This window comes from Lonchura striata, chromosome 2 (genome assembly GCF_050655825.1).
Source record: "Lonchura striata isolate lonStrDom1 chromosome 2, ASM5065582v1, whole genome shotgun sequence".
Taxonomy (NCBI): Eukaryota; Metazoa; Chordata; class Aves; order Passeriformes; family Estrildidae; genus Lonchura; species Lonchura striata.
The window spans coordinates 115,262,220-115,286,201 of record NC_140704.1 but is presented as its reverse complement, the minus strand read 5'-3'; the positions used below and the strand labels follow the sequence as shown (position 1 = coordinate 115,286,201).

General features: G+C 38.2%; 1 protein-coding gene across 7 annotated transcripts in view; it reads right to left on the bottom strand.

Moving 5' to 3' along the window:
- Positions 1-23,982, bottom strand: part of SPIDR (scaffold protein involved in DNA repair) — a 194,030-nt gene that overhangs the window by 60,659 nt on the left and 109,389 nt on the right. For all 7 annotated transcript variants that reach the window (XR_014953404.1, XR_014953403.1, XM_031504029.3 and 4 more), the window contains 2 exons: positions 7,101-7,311; positions 5,017-5,267 (listed from right to left, as the gene is read on the bottom strand). Coding sequence is in view for 5 of the 7 variants with exons in the window: in XM_031504029.3 (XP_031359889.3) it covers positions 5,017-5,267; positions 7,101-7,311 (462 nt within the window). In the remaining 2 variants the exon portion in view is untranslated. The remainder of the gene's footprint in view (positions 1-5,016; positions 5,268-7,100; positions 7,312-23,982) is intronic.

The following is a 23,982-nucleotide window of genomic DNA, read 5'->3' as shown; positions in this document are numbered from 1 at the left end:
TGAGGGGTCCTTTTTTTTTTTCATTTGTACAGAGTATATCAGATAACAGTGCTTTCACCTTGCCCTTGGACAGAATAAGGTCATGTAAATATTTAGCACTGAAAAATAAACAGCAATGTCAAATTAACAAATTGTTGTACTACGGTGGCACTGGAAGTAGCCCAAGTTCCATCTAGTTGTCTGCAGCATCAGCAGGGAAAACAGACTTTCAGGGCTATCCAGACAACATCCTGGGGAATCTACAGTGTTAACTATATAAGACAATTAAAAGTATTAGTTGGACAGTGTGATACTAAAGCTGTTTTTCCAACAGTCTTTTGTCCTTACTCTCTGTTTTGGTGGCTCCAGTTTGAGAATTACAAATAGAGCAGGGTGGAGGCAAAAGGGAATAATCCAAGTGTCAGGGAGTCTTTACTGTGAATAAAAAAAGGAAGAAAAAAAAGGAGAGAGAGACTTCAAAGCAGAAACCAGTTACTAGAGCTGGAACCACAGCTATTAGGATAAGTATTATAAGTCTGTCAAGTAGCAATTAGATTACTTTGCAAGTATATTAAGAGCACGTATCTTCACTTTGGAGAAGGATTTGAAAAGGGGAAAAATAGAGAATCCTTTTAGTTTATGGAGTACTCTCTACTGCATTTCAGTTACTTATTTCCTGTTTATTTTCCACTTGAAAAATCACATCCCAGAAACATAATGCAATTTTTTAAAACTCGCATTTATGACCATTCCATTTAAAATGTTTTGTTGAAAAAAACACAAAAAAACAAATGGAATGCTGTAAACAGATTTAAGTCAGCCACAAAAAACATTCTGACAGATGTTAGCATCTGTGAACATGGATCTTTCATGACAGTCCTTTCCAATCTGGGCTCTTTTCAAATAAGAATACCTCCAGAGTTTTTTATGTTGGTGTTGTTTCTGATTTCAATATGCTTTATAAAACTTAAGGTATTTTTTCCATACCAGAGGGACAACTTTTCAATGTATTAATCCATCTCCTTGGAATGCTAGTTGCAGCATCTGACACTCCATTTTAGTTGTGCATGTTGCCAGACAGGTTAACCCATTGAATAGATTTGTATTAAGATAAACAGCAGAGATCACTGGATGAAGAAAAAGGGGGGGGGGGAAGGAAATCCAACTAAGAAATTAATTAGTTCTACAGGATTATCACTTGCCAATAAAACTGTTTTACAAAGACTTACATATGAACAGACTACTCAGAAACTTGCAACAACTTGCTAGACCACAATGAATTACAGCAACTGACTATCATGTTTCTTTGGGCCTGCTAAGAAAGAGAAATGTGATTTTCCTCACTTCTACTTCTTCCAGCCACTCAAACAAATCCTCATCTCTTCTAAATATTTTGCTCCCCAAGGGTCCTGCTTGCATGGTGGCAGACCTTTCCACTGCTCTATGATCTGGCAAATGGAAAACAAAATAAAGAGCAAAACTGAAAGAACTACGGATGACTAGTGAAGAGATGCAGATCAGACTAATTTTTAAAGTAAATGTATGGTCTTTCTTCTGTTCTTGGAATAGAAAGCTATAGCAGTCTTTGTTAAGGTAGGAAATAGGTCAAAACATGCTGAGAGAAGTGAATGGAAAATTTGTCTAGTCACCCACAGATTTTAAAGTGCGGATTCACAGCTATAGCTAACATTGTTTTCTACCAGCAGTGGTTAGTTCTTCCTTCGTGACAACACCCTTTTCTGTCCAGCCTCCTCACACAAATCCTCCGAGTGCTCTGACCAGTTTAACTGCCTAATAGTCCTAAAAGTGCATCTATTTTAGTTACACTGACAACCACACACCCAGCCCTGTCCTTTAAGGCACAAAACTGACCAGCTCTATTTTTTACTAAACTCACGTGGCCTGCTCAAAACAAACAGATACTGGCAGGAGCAAAATCCAAATTATACACTGCTTTATCCCAGGAACACAAAGTACAAGGCCGACTCAGTGAGTCAGACACCTCTGCGCCAGTGAGCTCCTCAGGTTGACAGGAGTCTCTTTGGGATCTTCATACTCATAAGCCAGGACATTTTCAGAAAAGAATCAAAACAATTGGGTTTAGACAAACATGTGTTGTGTCATTAACAAAAGTATCTCCCTGCCATCAGAGGGGAAAAGGCAGCAAAAAGTATGCCAGGAATGCTGAAAATGGGCAGACAGTCACAGCGAGTCATATTTTCTTCTGTTTTTTTTTTTTTTTTCCCCAAGAAACTCCTTCAGCATGAAAAGTCCATTTGCAAGAGCAGTTAGTTACGGGGGAAAGGCAAATATTTCAACAATAATACAGGGAATGTGGATCCAATTTATGGACAACAGAAGCCAGAGAACTCCTCAGTCTCTGCAAAGATTTCTCAGCATCCTTGGAAAATGCTTTGAATACTTCAGCTGAGCCAACTTCAACCCTTCAAACATACCCCTTTGTCCATCAGTAAAAGGCCAAATTCCATACGTGTATTTATGAACAATGAATGCTAAATGCATATAGGCAGCCCTGTAATTTCTATGTTTCACAAGTGTTAGTTTTAATCAATTAAATTAATCCATTTCCTTACAATCAAAATAAGAGGTTTCTCCCACAGTTTGCTACTCTCTTACTAGAAACTCGATGCCTTGGACTAAATGCATCACTTCCCCTACTCCACTGTTTAATTTCATGCTTATTTTTGGCTTATTGTAGTGGCTTTACTTCTCTGTAACAACAGCATCTACGTTATTGTGGAGTGCTACAAAAGAAGATATGCAATAGAACAGCCTGTTTACCTAATCAATCAGGTATTTATCTATCTTTATATTTATTTAGAAATTTTTGTCTATGAAACAACATATAATCTAACTCATCTTGCCTCATAAAATACAAACCTTGTTTTCCTGGCAGTTTTACTTCACAGAAAGAAGTTTAAAAAGGAAAAACTAGGGGTTTATAATTACAAAAGAATAAACCATCAGTTGGTTCAAAGGACTGCCAGAGGGTGTTGGTGTTGCTCACTATCAGGTGACAGACACAGACATTTTTGGTAGAGGAGAAGTCTCATGTGGATGTTTATCAGCCATGGAAATAGCAGCTGATAAAGCAGGAAGAGGTGTTTTTAATTCTTCAGTCTGTAAAAGAAGTGTTCGTTCTCCTCTTTGCAAATGAGAAAGTGGGTTGGTTTTTTTGATTCAGGATCCAAAACACAGTCTGATAGCTGTGAACAACAACAAACAAGCTGTTTTCTGAGATGAGATTTTTATGAAATTTGAGGAACTTCCAGAAGACAACTGCAGAAGAGAAGCTCCAGTTACAGCATGTATGCAGAAGCAACAAGGTCTCATTTTTAATTTTATTTCTATTTCATGTTTGACATAAGAAGCGCAATCTGAGATTTCTGTTTTCTTTCACCCCATTCCTGTGAAGGGTGTGGGCTCAGACAGGTTAACTACCTCAAATTGTGAGACTGCAAGTTGAATGTACTTTTGGTTAAGAGTTGGAAATGAAAAAATCAGGTTGAATAACAGTCTGTCAGATGCCCTGATATTTGATCAAATGTAGCCCTCTAGAAGAAAATCTACACTGAGAAGTACTGTCTTCAAAGCCACATATTGATGTGGGCTGGTAAAGTACTTCTCTTACTTAAAAAAAAAAAAAAAATATATATATATATATATATATGTTTTTTATTAAGAATAAATTAAAGCAAAGAGTCCAGACAACAAGATGTATTAATTACTTTCTAAAAAATAATGTTCAGTGTAACTACTACATGTAAAAGAGCTCCAAAAAATGTCAGGGACAAGGCAGTTGATCATTACTTTTCTGTGGGTGATGACTGAGGTAGTATTTTAGGAAAGAATAATCTTCCTAAGTTCCTTCTGGAGGAATTTTATTGATCAATGAGTGCTGCAAATTATCCAGACACTTACAAGGTAGCAAGAATTGAGAGGATTCTAGTATTTCAAAAGCTCAAGAAGGACCATTAAGGATACCACTGTCCACCTGCAGGGTGCTTAGAGGAACTCAAATTCTTCAAAGCTTTGAAGAAACCTTTCAAAGCCTATTGCAAATTACATCTGGCGAACTCTCAACAGGACCTGTTGAACTAATTGCACATCTCCATTCAAGTCCCAAACTCTGCAGGAAGAAATGTTTACTTAGGACAAGGTTGCTGAGAAAGACTGAAATCAGTCTTTAGTCTCAAACCTTGAGGATCACAGATGGAGAAAGAAAGTATTCAATGTTTCACTATTGGTCAGAAAAGAAAACTGTTTACCATATCTTTTTTATTTAGGAAAGCAAGGTCCAATTCTTGATTCCCTCCACTGTAAACAGAACAGTGTTAGGGTGCAAAGACTAAAACATAAAAGGCCAAAACACAACTGGTTGAAAGCTGTGTGATCCATGGGGTTTGTGTGTAATGTTTCTGCACTGCTAGTTATGTTTTGACACCACAACACTTTTTACTGCAGAGGAATCTTAACGCTGTGGCTTCCAGACTTCCGAAAGTCAACAGGATCTTTTTCCAGTGACTTCACAATGGAAGTATTCACCTATATTTCTCTAATAGCATCTGTGCAAAATCCTCATTATAGAAAAGCCACTCATTTCTGTGTCTATGTATTTCTTTTTTGTTTCAAGAGACCATTGACAATCATAATTTACTAGCAGAGTGTAACAGAGACTGAAATAGGCAAATGGGATGTAACAACAGTTCTGTGAAACTCATGCAACAGTATATGATGTTCTCAATTAACTTCTCATTAATTCATTTTCAATCTTCCTGTCATCTGTTGATGACATAAACTATAGACAGACCCTTCCCCTCTCTGGGCAGGACTACTTCTGTGTCACACTATGCCTATTAAAGAACTGCACCACGCCCATCAACTCAGCCTTCCTTGCTGAGTGTGCTTATTTCCCATGAACTGACAACCAAGAATGACATTTCTGAACTCACTCCTCTTTGGTTTCTCATGTGTCACAGCCTCAACAAAAAAATTCCCATGCATCTCATTACTCACCTAACATTTGGTGGATCTGAATTTGTGACGGGTGCTGCACAAAGAGGCTTGTTTCCTTGAGTGTGGCTTCTGTATCCTTCTCTGGCAGGCAAACAGTACACCCTTTGGATAATGACTTGTACCTGCACTTCTCTCCATCCCACTGCTCCCTGGCTTTCCACCATTTCAAGCAGAGAATCATTAACAGCACTCCGTCCTAAAGGATGCCTTTTGGAATCACCGTTGTTATGGGCTTGTGGAGCACAAGGAACCTGGTGAAGGACAACACATTAAGAGAAACATTCCAGAGACCCTTGAAATTATGTAGAGCTAGAGAGGAAAATGCCATAATGAAAAATCAAGTTGCAAGTCCAAAATCAGTTTTGAAATACTTACTGCTCCTAATGTAAATTGCAGACTATTGGCCAGTTATTTATTGTGTATTTTCAATAAACACTCAAGAGAGTTGCACATATGGGGTGCTCCTGCATTTAACTGGTGCTCTGGACTGAGCTAACTCAACCCCTGAGAGATGAAGGTGACACCAGCAGGAAAACAGAACTGATATTAGCACTTAGGATTCTTCCCCTTGAATGGAGTTTTATTTTTACTTCTTTGGTGTTCTGTTCCTTCCTCTTCTGAAAAAAAGGGTAAAATTCATCTTGAATGCTTCTGGAGTTTCAACCAAGTTGGAAATGAACATATCTCTAGTTTTATAGTCTAGTAACCTACTCCTCAGACTTACACATTTCAATGGAAAATATTTCACTGTAAAAGAATTCAATAATTTATGAAAAATACAAAACTTTTAAAGCAAAAACTTTATTTTTCCACTACTTTTAAAACATATTTTATTAATAAAACCTTCAAAATTTGCAAAATAAATTTCATTAATACTACAGTTTGCCATAATCTAAATGGGAAATGTAGTTTATCTTAATTTTAAAATAAATCTCTCTCAATAAAGATTGTATGCAAGCACAGACCAACATGGTCTATATACATATAGGCTCCTTTGCATCATGAGCCAAATTTCTTTTTTCACAATGAAACCAGTTTTTATAAAAAGCTGTGTGTGAAGAAAGGTTTTCGGAATATCACTGACTGTGCCACAAGTATTATACACCAATAAAGAAGGAGAATTTTCAGTATTTAAAGAAAATTGTGGTACGACACTACCCTTTGTCTACAAAGTGGTTGCAATAAAACTTGTCTACCAAGTTTTAAATGAAGTGGTTTGTTTGTTAGGAGCCATGAGGGGAACAAGTAAATTGTTCTGGTTTTCAAATACCACTGTAGAAGCTTTTTACAAGTTAGAGTTGAAGTAAGAAATTCAATTTAGGATTTGATTTAGGATTTGATTTATGTAACTTTTACATTCCCAGGCCTATAATGGGAATTATATATAAAGCAAACACAAAATGTTGACACTCATGGCTCTTCAAACTTGAAGGGCCAAACTTCTCAAATATTAAGAATCATTTAGGTAGCCAATATAAAGCTTTTACAAGAGCCTTACTTTCAAAAAGTGCTGGCAAACACTCTGAAGAAAACAAATCTCTTAAAATACCTCAGGTCATACAACCACAGCTACAGAAATGCAGAATCAGTAGTCATTTTAATAAAAATAAAGTCAAAATAGGAAAACAAACTGAAGGGGTGGGAATGGGGGGTGATGTTATCAATTGATGCTTTAAAGAAAGGATAGGATCAATAAGCAAGTGAGTTAAGACATAGGAATAGGGAAAAGGAATGCTTATTTTAAATAGTATCTTGAGTGAGTTAGAAGAAAACAGCTATTTTTTAGCTATTCAGCTATAAAGAATAAGAGAAAAATCAATTAAAAACCAAGTTATAATTACTATTTAGCACAGTTGTGAGATTTCAGCAAAATAACCTCAGAGCAATTCAGCATTTTGATGGACCAAAAGCCTCTACTAAGGAAATATTATTAAAATAAACACTGCATATTATTCAGCCTTGACTAAATGAAAGAGGAAACCAAACAGGTCAGTAATTTAGAATTTTTGTTTTTCTTATAATTTCCAAACATTTGCTCACCAACTTCTTACCAAGTGCTTAATTGTGAACCAAATGGACCATACCTGATTGTCTGAAGGTTCCTGGTGTAACTTATCATTGACGTCATCAAGTCTGAAGGTCTGTGCCAAAGATATAATATTCTTCCTGATGGGCATCTTTGTAAGACCATACTTCTTCTCTCTGGCTTCTGAATATTCACTGAGTAGCACCTTCTGACTAAAGTAGGTGTTCATGATAACAGGAGCATCTGCATTTTGGAGAAGCAGTTTTTGCCTGGAGAAAAAAAACAATTTTAAGTGGCATCAAATCCATTACAAGTTAAATTACTGATAAGCACTGTTTTAAAATGTGCCTTGCATTGCATTTCTCTCCCCTTTTTTCCACAGTTACCACTAAAACACAGCAGAGGCAAGTTATCCAGTTCGCAAATTACCCACAACAGATAGAGTCGGCTTGGAGAGCCACTGCATCCAGGGACAAGTGACACCTGGAAGCCAGCTGAGCTGCCAAGCCCCATGAGCCCCATCTGGCTTCACACAAGTGCTGCTTGGTGTCTCTGTGCTGTCAGCACAGAACTGAGAGCATCAGGACCCTCTGCATTTCAGTTAGTGAGGTAAAAGGCATGAACCAAAGAATGTTAAACCTGCTCCATGTTAATTCAAACCACTGATCCACTGGACTCAGCCTGAGTCTTGCGGGACATTCCCCTCTGCTGAGTGCTTCTCAACAACCCAAATCCATTCTCATGCAGCTGGCAGCAAGCTGCTCCTTCCTTCTCTATTTTTCTAAAAGCAAAATCCTATGTTTTTCTTACAATATACTGTATATTATCTTGCCTGTGTGTTTGTCACTGTCATAAATGTGCTCTCCTAGATCCAGTTTTGGTTTCTAGTGCCAATGTAAATTCCCTAACAGCTCTACAAGCAGTAATTTCTTACCCACCAGATTAAGAGAATGTATGCAGAATCTCTAAACACACAATAATTTCATGCCAAAGCATGTACCGATATTGGGTTTTTCTTATGCTGGTATCACAATCGCACATTAAGAAGTATGCTTTTTATACTCACAAAACACACATTTAATGAATTTAGCCAACAAAACCAACCAGTAATCTAATCCTGCAGACCATCAAAACAGACCAAAATCCACTTGCTGACTTTACCACGGTCTGTATTTTTCTTCTATTAGATTTTCATCACCTAGGCATCAAATAACAACTCCTGCCTCGGCAGCAAAGCTGTGCTGACCTGAATTCAGAACTTCAGTCTCTGGACTGCTCAGCAGTTATATTATGGAGATTAAGCAGGTTTCCACATCTGTGACATTGTTTCTCAAAATAGTTAAAAAGCAAAATAAACAATGAAACACTCAAATACACTTATTTTTAATCTCAGTCCATACAAGATCTTCATCATGGTCTGTTTTACAACAGACTTCTTCACTCTTTAGAGAGTGGATAGCTAAAGGGAGATTGATGTACCCATCTTTTCAAAGGCATAGGAAGAGTTGCAGCAAGTTTTATATATAATCTCTGTTATTTTATAATTAGGAAAATAAAACAACAGCCAGATGATTTCTGCCTTCTGGGGAAAAAAGGATACATTTAAATATAAATTATGAACAAGATGTATTGCTTCTACTGTGAACACTCACAGAAGTTATTATTTGAAACAGAAAATTCATGAAAAGTTACAGCATAAAACTAAGTCCTGATCTTCACTACAAAAAAGCCTTATTGCCATCTGTGAGCTCGCCAGAATTAGGAGAGTGTTGGAATCCTGGATGCTGAGAGTTTTGAACTTTCCATGCTGAAAGGCACAGACTCGCAAGAGAGCACTGCATTTGATCTAAGGCTGTAGAGAAGACTTCCAAAATTAATTAATAGCACTAAGATTACGCCTGTGTAGTTAATTAGAAGTGTGTAATATCACAGGGTAGAAAACTTAGAGTTTGGGGTTTTAGAATATAGAAATAAATATGAAACAGATAGAAGTTTTAAAGCAGAGGCAAGTTATTCTTCTTCACCTTCTTCTTCCTTCTTCTTCATGAGTTTAGGTGATGTTTTGTAATTAGACAAAAAAGTCCGCATTGTGGGCTTTGAAGGATCACTTATTAAGTTAAAAAAGAAAATAATCTAAGTGTCATTACTTAATTAAATAGTTTAGTTTTAAAAGACCTTATAACAAGATATAACTGACCATTTTATACCTTACTAATGAAAGACTACAGAACTCACGGCTATGATACTGTTTCACTAATAAGAAATAATCAACACCGAAGTCCAAACATAAAACACCATCTCAAGTGCCTTCAAGCCCAACCTCAACAAAAGTAGAAAAATCAAGCAAAAAACCCACAGGGGAGCAGCAATTCGTCTCTAAGGGACACCTAGTCCCTTGACTTCAGATGCATTTGCTAACAAAGCTCCCAGCTCACAAGGCTGACAAATTGACATTCCCTGATAATTTTCTGCATTACAGGATTAAAACTGAGGAATTAGCTTGGTCAGAAAACTGAGACTCTCTGATTTTATGAGATTTTTCTACTGTTACTTATCCAATTTTTTATAGAGGAAGAAAAGTATATAAAATTTACTACAGATCTCGGAACAGTTTGGGCTGTCTTTATAGGCAGATGTGTAATGAAAATTTTACCACCTTCTTTCTCGAGATGTCTGTGTTCAGATCCAAAGTAAACAGGAAATCTTTCTGAACACGAGACCATTACGTCACCAATGTCAGAAGAATGTTTGCTTGATCTAAAACATCTCATTCTCTAAAAAAAACCACTGACGTTAGTAGCAAATCATTTGCAGAAACTTTGAGGTTTATGGTTTTATTTTTGTTTTCCTGAGCAGACATGTGACCAGGTTTTTTGGTTCTTTTTAAAGGCAGGTAGGTTTTAGCAATATCCAAATGACGTGTACCTTGGTTTTGCCATGCTTATGCATTCCATGTCTCAAGTACCTTTATACGCGCCAAGAGCTTTCCCAGTGAAGTACTCATTATTTCATCATATCTTTACATGGGTAATGGATGAACTACTGGCTGCTTGGCATTTCCACAAAGCAAAAATGGGGATATATATATACAAACACACACACACACACACACACACACACACACACACACACACACACATATATATATACATATATACATATATAGCTTTCAGGAGAAGCCTCCCATTTCTTAAATGCAATTTGTTCACTGAAAACACTCTCCTGAAGAAATTGTTTGTTTTAGACCTGCATAGATGTGCACAGACTTAGCCGTAATTCTTCAGCTACATCAGAGGAATATTCACATACATCTACTTAAGTCTTCCCTATTTCTCAATGGACAGATACCTCATGATGAAAAGAACCAGGAATAACTAGAAATTAATCCCAATGGAAATTAAAGAAATAAGTTTGTAATAAGCTCACTATTTTGTGTACCAGTAGATGGCCAAATGGAAATATATTATACATGTATGTACATAAAGAAAACATAAAATTATTTCTATTTTGCATACAATATATAGAATAATTGTATTGTTTATTTACATTATTACCCAGTTTTATATATATTCTTCAATATGAGAATAGAATTATTAAAATAGTATCAATTAATTAAATTAAAACTCTTTTCCCAGAAATTCCTTCTAGTAGAGCTCAGCAAAAGCAAGCTCTGTGGAATGAGAACTTTGTCATCATGGCAGAAATCTCTGCATTGCCATTGCATATTGTTCATACTGTTCTCTGCAACAAAGGCAATCATGTTAGAGACACATGTATACCCCAAATTCTTTTTGTCTGTTTGAAAGGTACAGAACAGGGCAAATAAAGCCTATTATGCTGGAAGAATAGTGAAAAGAAAAATCACTTCCCCAAGCAACTCCCACATGTGTTGCCCCTGTGCCTGAGATGCCATAATTGATCACCTCAACTTTAAGTATCTGTTCCAGATGCAGATTCTCTATACCCAGAAGCAGCCTTACTCTAGAATACAGAATACACTGCAGCATCCTCTTAAAGTGTTAAACAGGCATTGCAAGTCTTCTGTGGCCTCTCTTATATTGCTTCTTTTCTATCTGCTTCATAATAGTCTAAAAACCTAGTTTTCAAAGAATGAGAGACATCATCTCATGCAGCTAATCCAAAGACAATGGAAAAAATCAAAGCTCAGTACAGATCATAAACCCCTCTGAAACAATCTCTTGTCCTCTTTGATTTTCTCTTGCTCAGCAAAGTATTATTTAAAAGTTGGATTGACTTCCTTAATAACTGCCTTTAGACCTTTGTAATGACCTGAAGTAGAGACTGGAACTTTTAATACTACAGGGCATTTTTTTCCTGGTATGTAGACAATCAGCAATTGCCGTAACTGGTCACATGCTAAAGGAACATGAGGCAATACTGGTTTTTTTTTTTTTTTTTTTTTTTTTTTTTTTTTTTTTTTTTTTTCCTTCTCTGTCCAAGAACATAGCTTGCTTTTTCTCTTCCTCCCTCCTATGATGGAGACTATCTGGCCAAGTAGGCAGGAGATGTTCTTGCCTACTTCTACGTTAATTGTGGTCTGTCTCCATCCCTGATGCAAAACGCAGCAGAACGTACAGCATGGCACTGGGTAAAGGACCTGACATTTCCATTTGAGACAGGGTCTTAATCCTGGGGCCAAACAATCAGCAGGTTTGCACTGTGGTCTGCCCTACACAGCCCATCCACAGCCAGCGAGGAGTTGTGACTCCACAGCAGCAGCAAGCTCACAAACCACACGCTTCCGCTCAGTTCTGCTGACATCAAACGGTGGTGCTGGTTCATGAACTCGAGTAGACTCCGCATCACTTTAAGTTAGAGAACATATTTTTTTCTTCACTCTCCCTGGGTATTTTACTGGGATTTTGTTTTTTGCTTTTTTTTTTCTTTTTCTTTACAAAGTGTACAATGCCTAGAGTGGGTTTTTTTAAAGAGTTCAGTGCACTAAATGAACACTCTTACAACTTGCACTGTAATTATGAAACAGGTTATTCTCAAGTCTTAGAACAATGATTTCTGCATAAAGCAGGTTTAACTTCCATCAAGTAGCACAGCAGTAATACATGTAGAACAAGAGAGTGTCAGAGTCTTACAATGTTGCCCAGAAGTATGAGGTATCATTCCCCTTAGGAACAACATACAGGGCCCATCCCTGACTTCCTAGGAACCACTTGTTTTATCCAATGTAAAGGGAAGTTGCTCATGCTGCTTCTTGCTTAGGGTTGCATGGCACTTGCAATGCTTTTCTGTAAAATGTCTAAGAAATGCCTGAGCATTGAGCTAATGATAAGAATTAAGAAACAAATCCTCCCCAAACCCAAAAATACTTAAGTTTGGACAAATCTCAGCTCACCTATTACCCAAGGACAGTAACTATCTTCTCAGTATATGTCCCAAGGCAACAAGCCATTTGTGACAGACCAGCTTTCTGCCATGCCTAGAGATTGTCCAAACACGGAATTTTCATCCATGAGTGAGTAATCTCACCACATGTGTGTGAGCCTCCATCAGCATCATTTACTGCCACCGTAACGCTGCATGGACACTGGACACTGCATGTCTGAGTTCACCCTTTCATAGTACAAAACTTCTTCCCATGCCCCAACGTCAAAGACAGAAAACAAAAATCAGCTGGTATCTCCGTCTTTGAAATTATCTTAATCAAAGCAATGGATTATTGTAGTACAAGTTCCCAAGGCTGATTGTACCCTTTTCCCTATGGAAAAGTAGCACTAACCATCCAGATCAATGTCCAGACTCACATCTGGCAAATATACGATTCTCAGCTGTGTCAGGTTTCCAAAGAAATGTGGCTTTGACACTTCAGAATAACAGGTCTGCAGAAGATGTAACAATAAAAAGCTAAAATTTCCACTTTCAAAGTATGATGCATTTTATTTGTGAATAGAATAGTTAGATACTCATTTTGTCCCCCTACTGGAAAAATATTTTGTCTGAGGACTCATTCCATGAACACAAGAAAAATAAAAGAACATATAGCTGTTAACTATATAATTTGTTATAGCCCAATCTGTTGCAATTTGTTACTGAACCTTAAGTACAAAGCAAACTAAGAAAATCAATAAAACAACACAAGTAAGGAAAATAAATATTTTCTATTGCACCATATATATTCTTTCTGCAAAATACTATTGTACTTTTCAACAAAATTACTTGTAAACCTAAGAAATCACTCCAGGAAGAAATTACAGTGCACAAAGCCAACATTTTTATCACTATATCATTTTGCTAATTTCAGAGTAATCATATAAACTAACCACTGGCTTGCCATAGTGCTGCCTTTTGAAATCTGACACCCTGTAGCATGAAAAAAAGTTGTATGGAAATGTTCACATTTAAGAAGAGCTCTGCTACAAAAAGCTTGTGGTTAACATTAAGCACTATTATACCACACACCCAGTGCTCTCACCTCTGCAGGGAGCTGCACTGTGTGCTAACTGAAGGGGATGTAGAGGTCTTCTGAAGTAGGAAAGCACAGATGGATATCAAAGCAAATCTCCAGATGCAGGAAATTACTGTAATACCAGGCTTTACCAAGACTGGAAAGCAGGGATGTTTCTCAGAGCTCTCCAGCCACTTATTTTGGCTATGAAGAAAGCACCTGAAATTGCTAGCATTCTGGACCCAAATTCATCATGATAAGGCTTAACCTTTGGCACCACCAAAACATAAAATTCCACTCACAGGCTGTGATTATGTATGAACTGGCATGGAAACGATCACTTGAGCTTACTGGGGTAATACTCCTGAGAGAATTCACTAAAACTCTGCTCCAACTGGGATGCTGAGACTTTTTAACACCTAAGTCAGACAAAACAATTAGTATTAAAAAACCTGTACACAATGAAGCACTAAATGCGAATGTTGCTTTAAAAACAGAACAAAACCATTTTCCCCCATGGTATGAGGGTGTTACAAGTAACTAGGGAGATATAAATATCATGGTTATCTTTTCATAATCAAGATGTTATGAAAGAATTCCAATCTGTGTGTTTACCCCATATATCAACTTGTGTCTGACTAGCCATGAGCTCATTATTCAGATGACTTCTTCCCTCTGTTTCCAGTGCTAAACTGCACGTAGGGTTTGAAGTAGCTGAGGCAGCCACCACAAAGTCCAGGGACATGGCAGAGGGATTCTGAAAGGCAGACAAAAAGGAAGCAAGCAAACTGCAAAGTGACATCATGTTAAAACTTGTGGTGAGTGTTAGAACAAAAATTATTGTCCTGGTGTGAGATTAGAGGCCCATCTACCCCATACTCTAGCTTAGAGCAGCAACCAGCAAATATTTAAAGACTACGAAAATAAAAGCAAGCATCTAGTGAAAGTTCTTCAGAATACGCTCTGATAACTTCCAGAAACTTTCAGCTTAAGGACTTCCTAAGGCAGAAGTAATATCTCTGTATATAAGAGTCTTTAGCAGAATTTTCTTCCAGGAACTTATGTGACTGTTTTTGACCACTTGTACTTTGACGGCATCCATAACATCCTGCAGCATCCACCATGCTCACAGTCTAATTACATGCATCTGAGAAACCACTTCCTTTGAATTTTTTTGATCTGTCACCTAGTGGTTACATTGCTGCCCCCCACTTCTTGTTTTTAATAGGCAGTGAACAATCATCCTTCCTGATAGCACTTCCTAACACAGACCTTTATCATATCCTCTCTTAGCCACTGCTTTCTCAAGGTGAAGAGCCCTAGTCATCCTAGTCATTTCTCACAGGGAAGCTGCTCCATACATCTCTTCTTGTTGCTCTTCTCTGATATTTTCCCACTTCTGCTACATATCTTTAATTTGGAAGACTGAAATCCTAATATAGTAATGCACCACGAATTACTACTGTGACATCAAGACAGTTTTGACTCCATTTCTAGTCAAGTCTTATCTTACCATATATTTTTCTGATCATTAAATGAAGACTAAGCTGACATATTAATGAAGCTATTGGAACACTAAAAACACTTTCCTGGATACCAACCATCCAGAGCCCATCACGTCATATGTGCACTTCACATTTACCTACAAATTCCTAGGAGGAGGGCCTGAGTCCCTCCTCCAGCCCTAGTTCTAGAGCACTAAGAGTCTGAACACATTCCCCTGTCCATAGGATTGTGAGGATGACAGCACACAATTGAATAGAAGGGAAATGTGCATAGTGTTCTGTTGCACAGAAGGTGTCCAATTCTCTATTTTCTTCATTGGTACCATGGAGATTTGAGACAACAGGTCCCACCAAAAACTCTTCTGCCAGTGGATGAAAGGTGAGGAGTGTTGCCACTCTGCTCTGCCACCATTACACACAATGTCAACACTCCTGAGGTATCACAAGAAGCTGCTTCTCACACCAGAAGAACTCTGCAATAACTCTCTGCAAGAATTCTCAACCCAAGCGTTGAGAGCCATGTGTTAGAGTGAAGAACTTGAACTTGAGAATTTCTGACCAAGGTATGGAGGGTCCTTGGTTGGTTGGTTCAAGTTTGGAGGATTACTGGAGAAACTTTAACAGACAAATGCCATTTCAAAATGCATTGTTCAATGTTTTGCAGAGATTATTAAGAACACTTTCCTTTTCTTCCATAGACATTTGGCCTTTGCTATTAGCAAAGATCCTTTGCAAGTCCATTCTTGTGTTCATGATCACTTGCATGCACAGTAGGAAGAACAAACAACTATCCCTGAGCAAACTTCAGAAAAACAGATCAATATACATGTATGCTTGACTTTACTTCAATATTTTATTATCTAATCTAGTATTAAAAAAACTCAGCACAGCTACTAAATAGAAAAAATCTTCCATCAGACTTCTATCGTCTATCTTGTTCTGGTACTAATTTCTGGGCATTTCCTATTGTTTCCTTGCCAGGTCATGAAGCAAGACAAAATTCTGCTCACTTCTGGTGAGGTCACTTTTTATACAGACAAATCCACTGCTATCAGCACAGGAAGAGTAGCTGAAAGCAGCAGGAGTTCTGAGTTGTCTGGTAACACAACTGAGAATCACAAAAGGTAGTGAGAGCTTTTTGTAAGCCACAGAGCACAACTGCAAAGCAGAACGCTCCTTCTCAGCTGGTCAAATCCTGCTTCAAGCAGCCTGGAGGTCTCAATGGGCAGCATCAGGTAAAGGGAAGTGACTGAACCACCAGTACAGAAAGCTGTCCTGCAGAGCTCCACAGGTCTTTAGGCATGTTATAGACCAAGTTTACCTCCACTGTGATCCACTTCAGCTTCACTAAGATGAGAAAAATCCTTTTCTATATTTGCTGCCACTACTGATAAACGTGCAACAAAGGTAAAACTGCTGTGGAAAAGCCAGGTTGTACAGAAATCTCTTTTAGGCAAAGTCCTTCCTGCAGCAATTCAGTCACCAGTGAAAAGTGAGCAATGCTGGTGACCAGAGTGGAAACTTCTTTACCGAAACATCCTGGCGTAGACATCGCCTAAATGAAACCTTGTGTGCAAGGGAAGAAGTTCAGCATCTTGGCCTGCCACAGAAACACTGATTGTATGTGATAAACAAAATACCTTTCTTCTTTTTAGGTTAGAAAACAGCCCTCAACAGTGTGTGTACTTTGAAGTTATCACTCACAAGAGTAACTTTCAGAGCTTCATTTTGCTTCTATGTATTAATACATATCTTCTCAATTAAATCACCATTAGTCCATCCTGTGGCATAGCGTTCTCAGTCCAAAAAAGGAAAAACATTCTGAAAAATAACATTTAAATTCAACATTGTCCTTAATGTTCTATTTTTCTTTTCTGAATCTAGAGCAATCTTAGTATTCCTGCATTACTTTAAATACATAATTGTACAGAACAAGCAAAAAATTATCATTCTAATATTGAAATCTTATATGGTCTACAGATCACTGATAATGTGGCTTGCTTTATTTCACTGAATAGCTGCAATGACACTTAGCAACCAGATCACACCAGATCTGGGAGAGTTTTCATACTGCATCACACTATTCTTATATGCCCAAATTTCTTTTTCAGATTCATGTACGAGGGCTGATGACTCAGCAGAGCAGAATCAATAATGCAATGAGATGGATGAACCCCTGGATTGTTTTTTGTGATCCCATTAGACTTCAGAGTCTACAAAGCTCCAGCATGTTCTATGTTTACTTTTCCATTTCAAAGAATATTTATTTTTAGAAAGAAATAATCTTTTATGCTTGAGAGAAAAGAGTTAGAGGTATAGTGGAAAGATGAAAGCCCTTGTTATCAAATAAAAATCGCAAAAGCCACACAGCTCTGCCTCTATTTATTATATTTAAAATACTTCAACATCCACCAACCCAGTAAGCCAAGTTTACCTATCAAAATTCTACATGTTGCATGGTCATATGAACACAATTCCTTAAAACTAATCAATAAAAACTAACTATAAGCCAAGCTGAAAGAAGTGGGAAAACACCAGACACATCATTACAAAAATAAAACCTAAGGATAACTTTTTCAGAATAAGAAAGAGATCTGTATGTTTTAAGGGGATCTAAGAAAACAGAAATGAAACTCAAATCATTTCTTGAAGCACTATCACAATAAAAGCTCTACAATACTGATACAAACACACCTGCCAAAAAAAAAAAAGGACCATCAATAACCTCTGAAAACTGTTAAGAGTCTTTGCAGCAATGTGACTTATTATCACACAAGGGACAGTTTTCTGACAAACCACTTCAGTTAAAGCTCTCTGTGGAAGCAACACAATTCCAAAGGAGAGGAGCATTTTGGAGCACGGGTATCTCTCACTATTGCACCCCGCCCTCCCCTGCAAAAAAAGCAGAAACAAAGTCTTTGAAGTTGTGGGAAAACACCTGTGAAAACATACAGATTTTGGAGAAAAGTGGTGTGAGAGACATAAGGTGGAAGGTGTGCCATCACAGACATCTTGGCCCTGGCAAAAACCCTGACATTTAAAGTGAGAATGACATTCCAAGAACAATAATGAAATTTGCCAGTTCAGAGAAATGTTTATGCAATAAAGGGTGAAACAACTCTACTACACACACATTTCCTAAGCAAACAATCAAGGGCTTAAATATATCCCATAGTGTTTAACAAAGGATGGCATCCCTATTCTCAGGCTTGGAAGCTGCATATCGAGTTTTGGAAGCAGGGATTTTGCAGCCAGATTTGAAAACTTGAGAAATATTAACCTAAAGAAGGAATGCTGACTGTCTTGTTATAAAGGAATCACCATGCATTTCGCTTTTCTTTTCAACACTTTCCACTCTCTATGTACCTTCACTAAAATAACAGCAAACACAGTATCACTGTACAATATCCCAGGCTTTATGTGCCATACACAGGACCTGAATGGCTTCTGGTTTCGAGTCAAGTCATAGGCTGCCACAGGCAAAACCAGGAGAGAAGAAAAAAAAAAGATCAAGCTCCAGTAAAACAACCTGCCTTTTCTCCCACTACAGCTGAAGCACTACTGGCAAGAAACCATCTTCTACCCTCCAAAAGAAACAAGTTGTGCCAGCAGATAATGATCCTCACATATAAGCTGAAATTCTTTATTTTTTTCCCGCTGTGGTGGCAAGACTCTCCCTGATTGTTTATGCATTTATTTCATCTTTTATTTAAAAGAGTTTCCCCTTGTTCATCCAGACCAAGGGCGAGCTTCTCTTGCATCTTCTTTCCCAAAGAGTGCATCCTGTTCCACAGCTGCCCTGTCAGGCCCTTCCTGCACTGCTCCTCCTGGTGCTGGTGCTCTGCTTCATACTCTTATTCATCTGCAATTCAAGATGGACCTAAATAAAAATTATTCCCTTGCTCAACTGCATCACTAAGCAGGACACAGAAAAAAACATATATAAATGCAATGATACTATACCAGTCTTGCTTTAAGTTCTACAAGTATATATATTTAGGATATTGTATTTTGATATGTATTCATACATCTGTTTTGAAAACAAAGTTACTTGTGTCCTTTACTTTCCTATCAGTTGGTTAAAAAAAAATAAAGCATACCTGAAACCACTGCAAAACTGTCTAGTACAAATACTGTTCAAAGAGGAGTCTCTGGGCCGATTTCCTCTATGTAAATGTGCTCAGCTGAAAAAATGTCCAGGGCATGATTCCCAGACTATGGTACAGGAAAAAAGAGGAGTTCCCTGGCTTAGTTACCATCAGAAGGAAGACAGAGGAACTCATGCAGAGAAAAGAGGCCAGTTCATGACTCTCATATGTGTGTGCACATATACATAGATGTGCAGGCACATGCATGTGCACTCCCTTCCCTGCCTTGCCTCTGCACTGGTGGGGTGGGTGAGCTGGCGTAACATCCCCTCAAGGGAACAAGCTCTTGGAAGATCTGATATGACATTTCTACATTCAACTGACTGCATGCAACATTCCTTTAAAAAAATATATTATCTGTTTGCTCACTTGAAGCGTCACAAAGATAATATTCACGTCTGTGACCCTGACTGTCTCTGGTCAGGAGGCAGAGAGATTGTGCAGAGCATGTTGCCTTCCAGCACCCCCGGGACGCCTGCCAGGGAACAGAGCTGCTGTCCCAGAGGAGATGGTCAGATCCTTCAGCCTTCGGCTAACACTGTGAGCAGTCCCTCTGGTGACTGCTGAGGAGGTGAATGGCACACACAGGGGACTTGGCTTGCACAGCCCCACATCTGTGTGGCTGACGTACAGAGCAAAAACTCCAGTGCCCTAAATCCGGGAAAGAGTATTTTTTTCTTTAGAGAACCTTATCCCCAGATCACTTGTCTTTCCATTTCTTCTTTATCATTTTTGACCTCCAAATTCCTACACCACCACCCTCTTTCAGCATCTACCAAAGCATTCATATCTGTTTTCTACATTGTGGTTACATGTCCATGTGGGCTGAAAATCTTTTAAAGAATCTTATTTAAACACAGCTTCATCATTCAGATACTGTTTGGGCAGTGAGCTATGCAGAGCCAAACAGCGTTACAGAATCTTACTTCAAGTCCTGTTTCCACTACTGGAGCACTCATTTTAAAGTGAATCTAAATTACTGCCTTTCCCATAAAAACTTGCTTAAGTGCATTTTAAAAGAAATGTTGCCAAGTGCAGAAATGCAACCTCTGCCCTTGGAAGTCCTTGAATTAAAGTTTGTTGAAGGTTGACAGATAATCTAGGGTAGAATCAGTCTGTGTTTGTTCAGCCCTTCTGCTCTCCCACCCAGCATGCTCTCCTGGAGATGGGGTGCCTGATGGGCAGAACTGCTATTTTGCCTGATAGGGCTGATCTGTTCATCACATCCACCATCATTTGCCTCCACACCAGGAGGGACACAAGCTAACAGAAAAGATGATTGTCAAAAGCATCATGTGCATTTTTCTGTGTCTCAACCTCATCCTGTCAGGACAGTGGTCTGTATAATACCTCCTGCTGCCACAGACCATGGCCACAACTGACCATGTAATGACAGTAATGAAGGTAAATTTGATGCATGAGTATACAACACCTTAATTTTATAAGCTTGTCACAGAAAACGTGAAAGGCTTGAGATGCAAGCAGATTTCACCTTTTTTATTCTGAACTTTTTCTGAGACTGCCATTTTTATTTAAGTCTACTCTGTAAAGGTTAAAAGTTTTAAAGAAATGTAAGGCCCTACTAAGCCCAAGAGTGGTTACCCAATAGAGAGGACCAAAATATATATCATCCATTCTGCAGCCCACATGCTCCTCCTCTCACTTCAGAAGGCAGGTAGCCCTTCCAGGGCACCCAGAATTTCTGGCTATGTCTGATCAGGAGAGCACACATTAGATCAGAAAGCCTCTTAATGTCATCCAGGGAGTTTCTCTTCTATGCTGTCAGAGGGTATCTGCCTTAAGGACACACAATAAACACAACTGTGGCAGCTTAGCAGTCACTTGTACAGTTTTTCCAAACTACCTTTTTCAAGTTCTTAGATCACCAAAACCCCTGTCTAACAGCCACCAAACAATTTTTTAAATATGGTAAAATCACATATCCATTACCAAATATGAACTTGTGCAATTTTGTCGGCTTACTTCTGTTTAGATAATACAGCTGCATACAAATTGCTGTTGCATTTTAATAAAATTGTAATGTTAATAAGGTCCACATGGAAAGCACAAGTAGCTATAAATTTGAGTAGGCATGGACAGGAAAAAGGTCTATGCTAGACCAGAAAACATATCAAAAGAATATTGAAAGTTAGTAATTCAAGCAGCAGAATGAATGGCTGACAAAAATTTAAGCAAACACTTTGCCTCTGTGCTCACTTCTTTTATTATCTTCTATTATCTAGGGTGAGTCCTCTACCATGCTTCCACTGCACCTAGTCATGGACTTTATCAAGAAAGCTACTTGAAAAGAACTTTCTGAAAGGGTAATAATATCTTTTTGCTGCTAAGAAATTCTGCCTTACAGAGAACACTGCAGGTAAGAAGATTAAAAAAATTAAAAATCCATCTAAACTCAGACCCACTATTCAACACTGCTTTCATTTTCTGTTTTGTTCTCGCTATTTTTCTTCTTCCCAGAAATATTCTTGCCAGCTGTTTTGCTGTCTCTCAGTATTCCATCAACAACCAAATATCACCATGTGGTGCTGGATCTCAAAGGCAGAATAAAGATTAACAGTGTTATGATTAAGTGCCAGCTGAAGAGACACAGCCACAAAACCAGACTGCGGCTGACAGCTCATGGCCCCACTCAAGATGCCCCTGAGCACTGAAATTTTCACCATCTTCCCCCCAGAGCCAGGAAAGGGATGGCACTTCCAGAAAGAACAGTCACCTTTGGATGACAAAAAGAGTTTCGACACTGAGACTTATGGGCATTGTCTGGTTCTGCAGTGAAAAAACATAATTCCTATGCTGATACATGCATAGGAAACCTATACATGGAAAATGCGGGTCAGATGAAGGCCAGTGGGATAAGGACCACAGGTATGTGTAACTATGGCATTCTCATGCTCAGTATGGAAAATATTCTACAAGCTGGCACATTCTTCAAATAGTTTTTCAAAATAATTATTATCACTTAGATGAGTATAACTTACAACAAGCTAAGCAAATAAAACAAATAAATTCCCTAGTTATGTCCCATAACCTCACCTACTTATCTCAAAAAGCAAGTCAATTAGCTTAACTTTTAGTGCTCTTCACTGCCAGATCAAGGTTGCTATGGGGCACACAGTATTTGATTAAAGCAATTATATCTACTGGCATATACATGTATTTGTTTTATGCCATGGAAATATCTCTACTCTTTTCACAGAAAATGGATATAAAAGTTACACATGGAAAACCCAGTACCCGTGAATGCCCTCCTCCCAAACTGTAAACATAACAGGAGACGTCTAATGTTTGTTTGAAAACACTTGCCCTAAGTGATAATCCTGATGGAAAAAAGGAAGTAATTTTGCTTACTCCTTGCCTTCAGGTGGCTCATTAAAACACCTCTTATGAAAGAAAGAGGGTATGATTCTTTCTTGACTTTATGCTGAGGTTAAACATCTTTGGGGAAGGATCCTGGCAGCAAAAGAGTGTAAACTCAATTCTTTGTTTCAATTTAGGATTTAATTTGTCAGCAAAACCAAAGTTCATAAAGAAGGCAAATTTTGACAAATTGCAACTGCCATGAGCTCTGCTAAGAGCAGGATGTAACATGAATGTGATTCTTCAAGAGAACAAATTATAATCATTGCATCCAAACAAAAAATGCTTACAATAATAAGTTTGTTCTGTGGTTTGCCAACTCTTCAGGCTGGGTACTAAGGAAAATTTGCTAACCTCACATTCATAAGATAAAGTGATCTGAAGCACATCTACTACATGTCAGCAGGACAAGATGGCAGTTGTCCTGTTGAGTTTTTTGGATTACAATTAGCCTTCTCTTGCACTATAACTACAATACCTTAAATTTGATCACAACCTCTAAACAGAAGGAGGTAATATAAGCAAAGCAGTTTTACAGGTTTCAGAAACCTTACTCACCTGTATCATTTGCACCAACAGAGAAAATGTTTGCTTATAAAAATAGTAATTTATTTGGGTATCTAAAATAAAACACAGCACACGCACTAGGTACAGACTAAGAATGTTTGCTGCTTATTTCAGCTATAGTATACTCATAAAAGCAAATACTTAAGATATTCTATGTCAAGTGGATGGGTAGCAGGGTAGAGTCTGCAAGGAAATGAAATCTACTACATTAGTATTACAAAGACATCAGTAAATAGCTGGAGATGTTCAAAGCCTAAACACTTATCAGACACTCAAGACTGAGATTTACCTAGCTAACTTTATCAACTGGTCCCCTAGACTTCTTTACAAAGTCTAGCAAAAACAAACTTCAGAATGAGATTAATTTGATGTCCTTAAGAGACACACTTCAGAAATGCCAACTTCCTTCTCCTTGATTCCTACAAAAGGATGGCAGGCCCATACTTGCACAGCTGTACCACAGGTGCCTTGAGTTGAATGCTGCCTGCCAGGCTGCTCAGGCAGGGCCAGCACCCCACAGGTGCAATCTGTAACCCAGCAATCCCCTTGTCAAAGCAGGAGAGATGAGCTCTGCTGTGGTTCTCACAGCATCAGCTGCTCTCAGCATTGCAAGCTCCATCATCACATCATGGGAGGCTTCACTGACTTATGAAAAATCATAATGAAATCTTACTACAAACTGCTCCCTGTCTCCTGTAATTAAATGTACTTCTTGCCCAAGAGGGAGATCTACCCCATCTCTGTCTGCTTGATGCCAGGAAGAGGGAGGTCTTTTCATCATCTACTTTTGTGGATAGAGATACAGCTAAGGGAAGAAAACTTAATTCCTATTTCTGGGGTTTTTTTCAAACATAAAAACCCTGTTGTAGAATTGCATGAAAATGGAACTAAATCACTCATAGAGAAACCACAGTTTTTTCT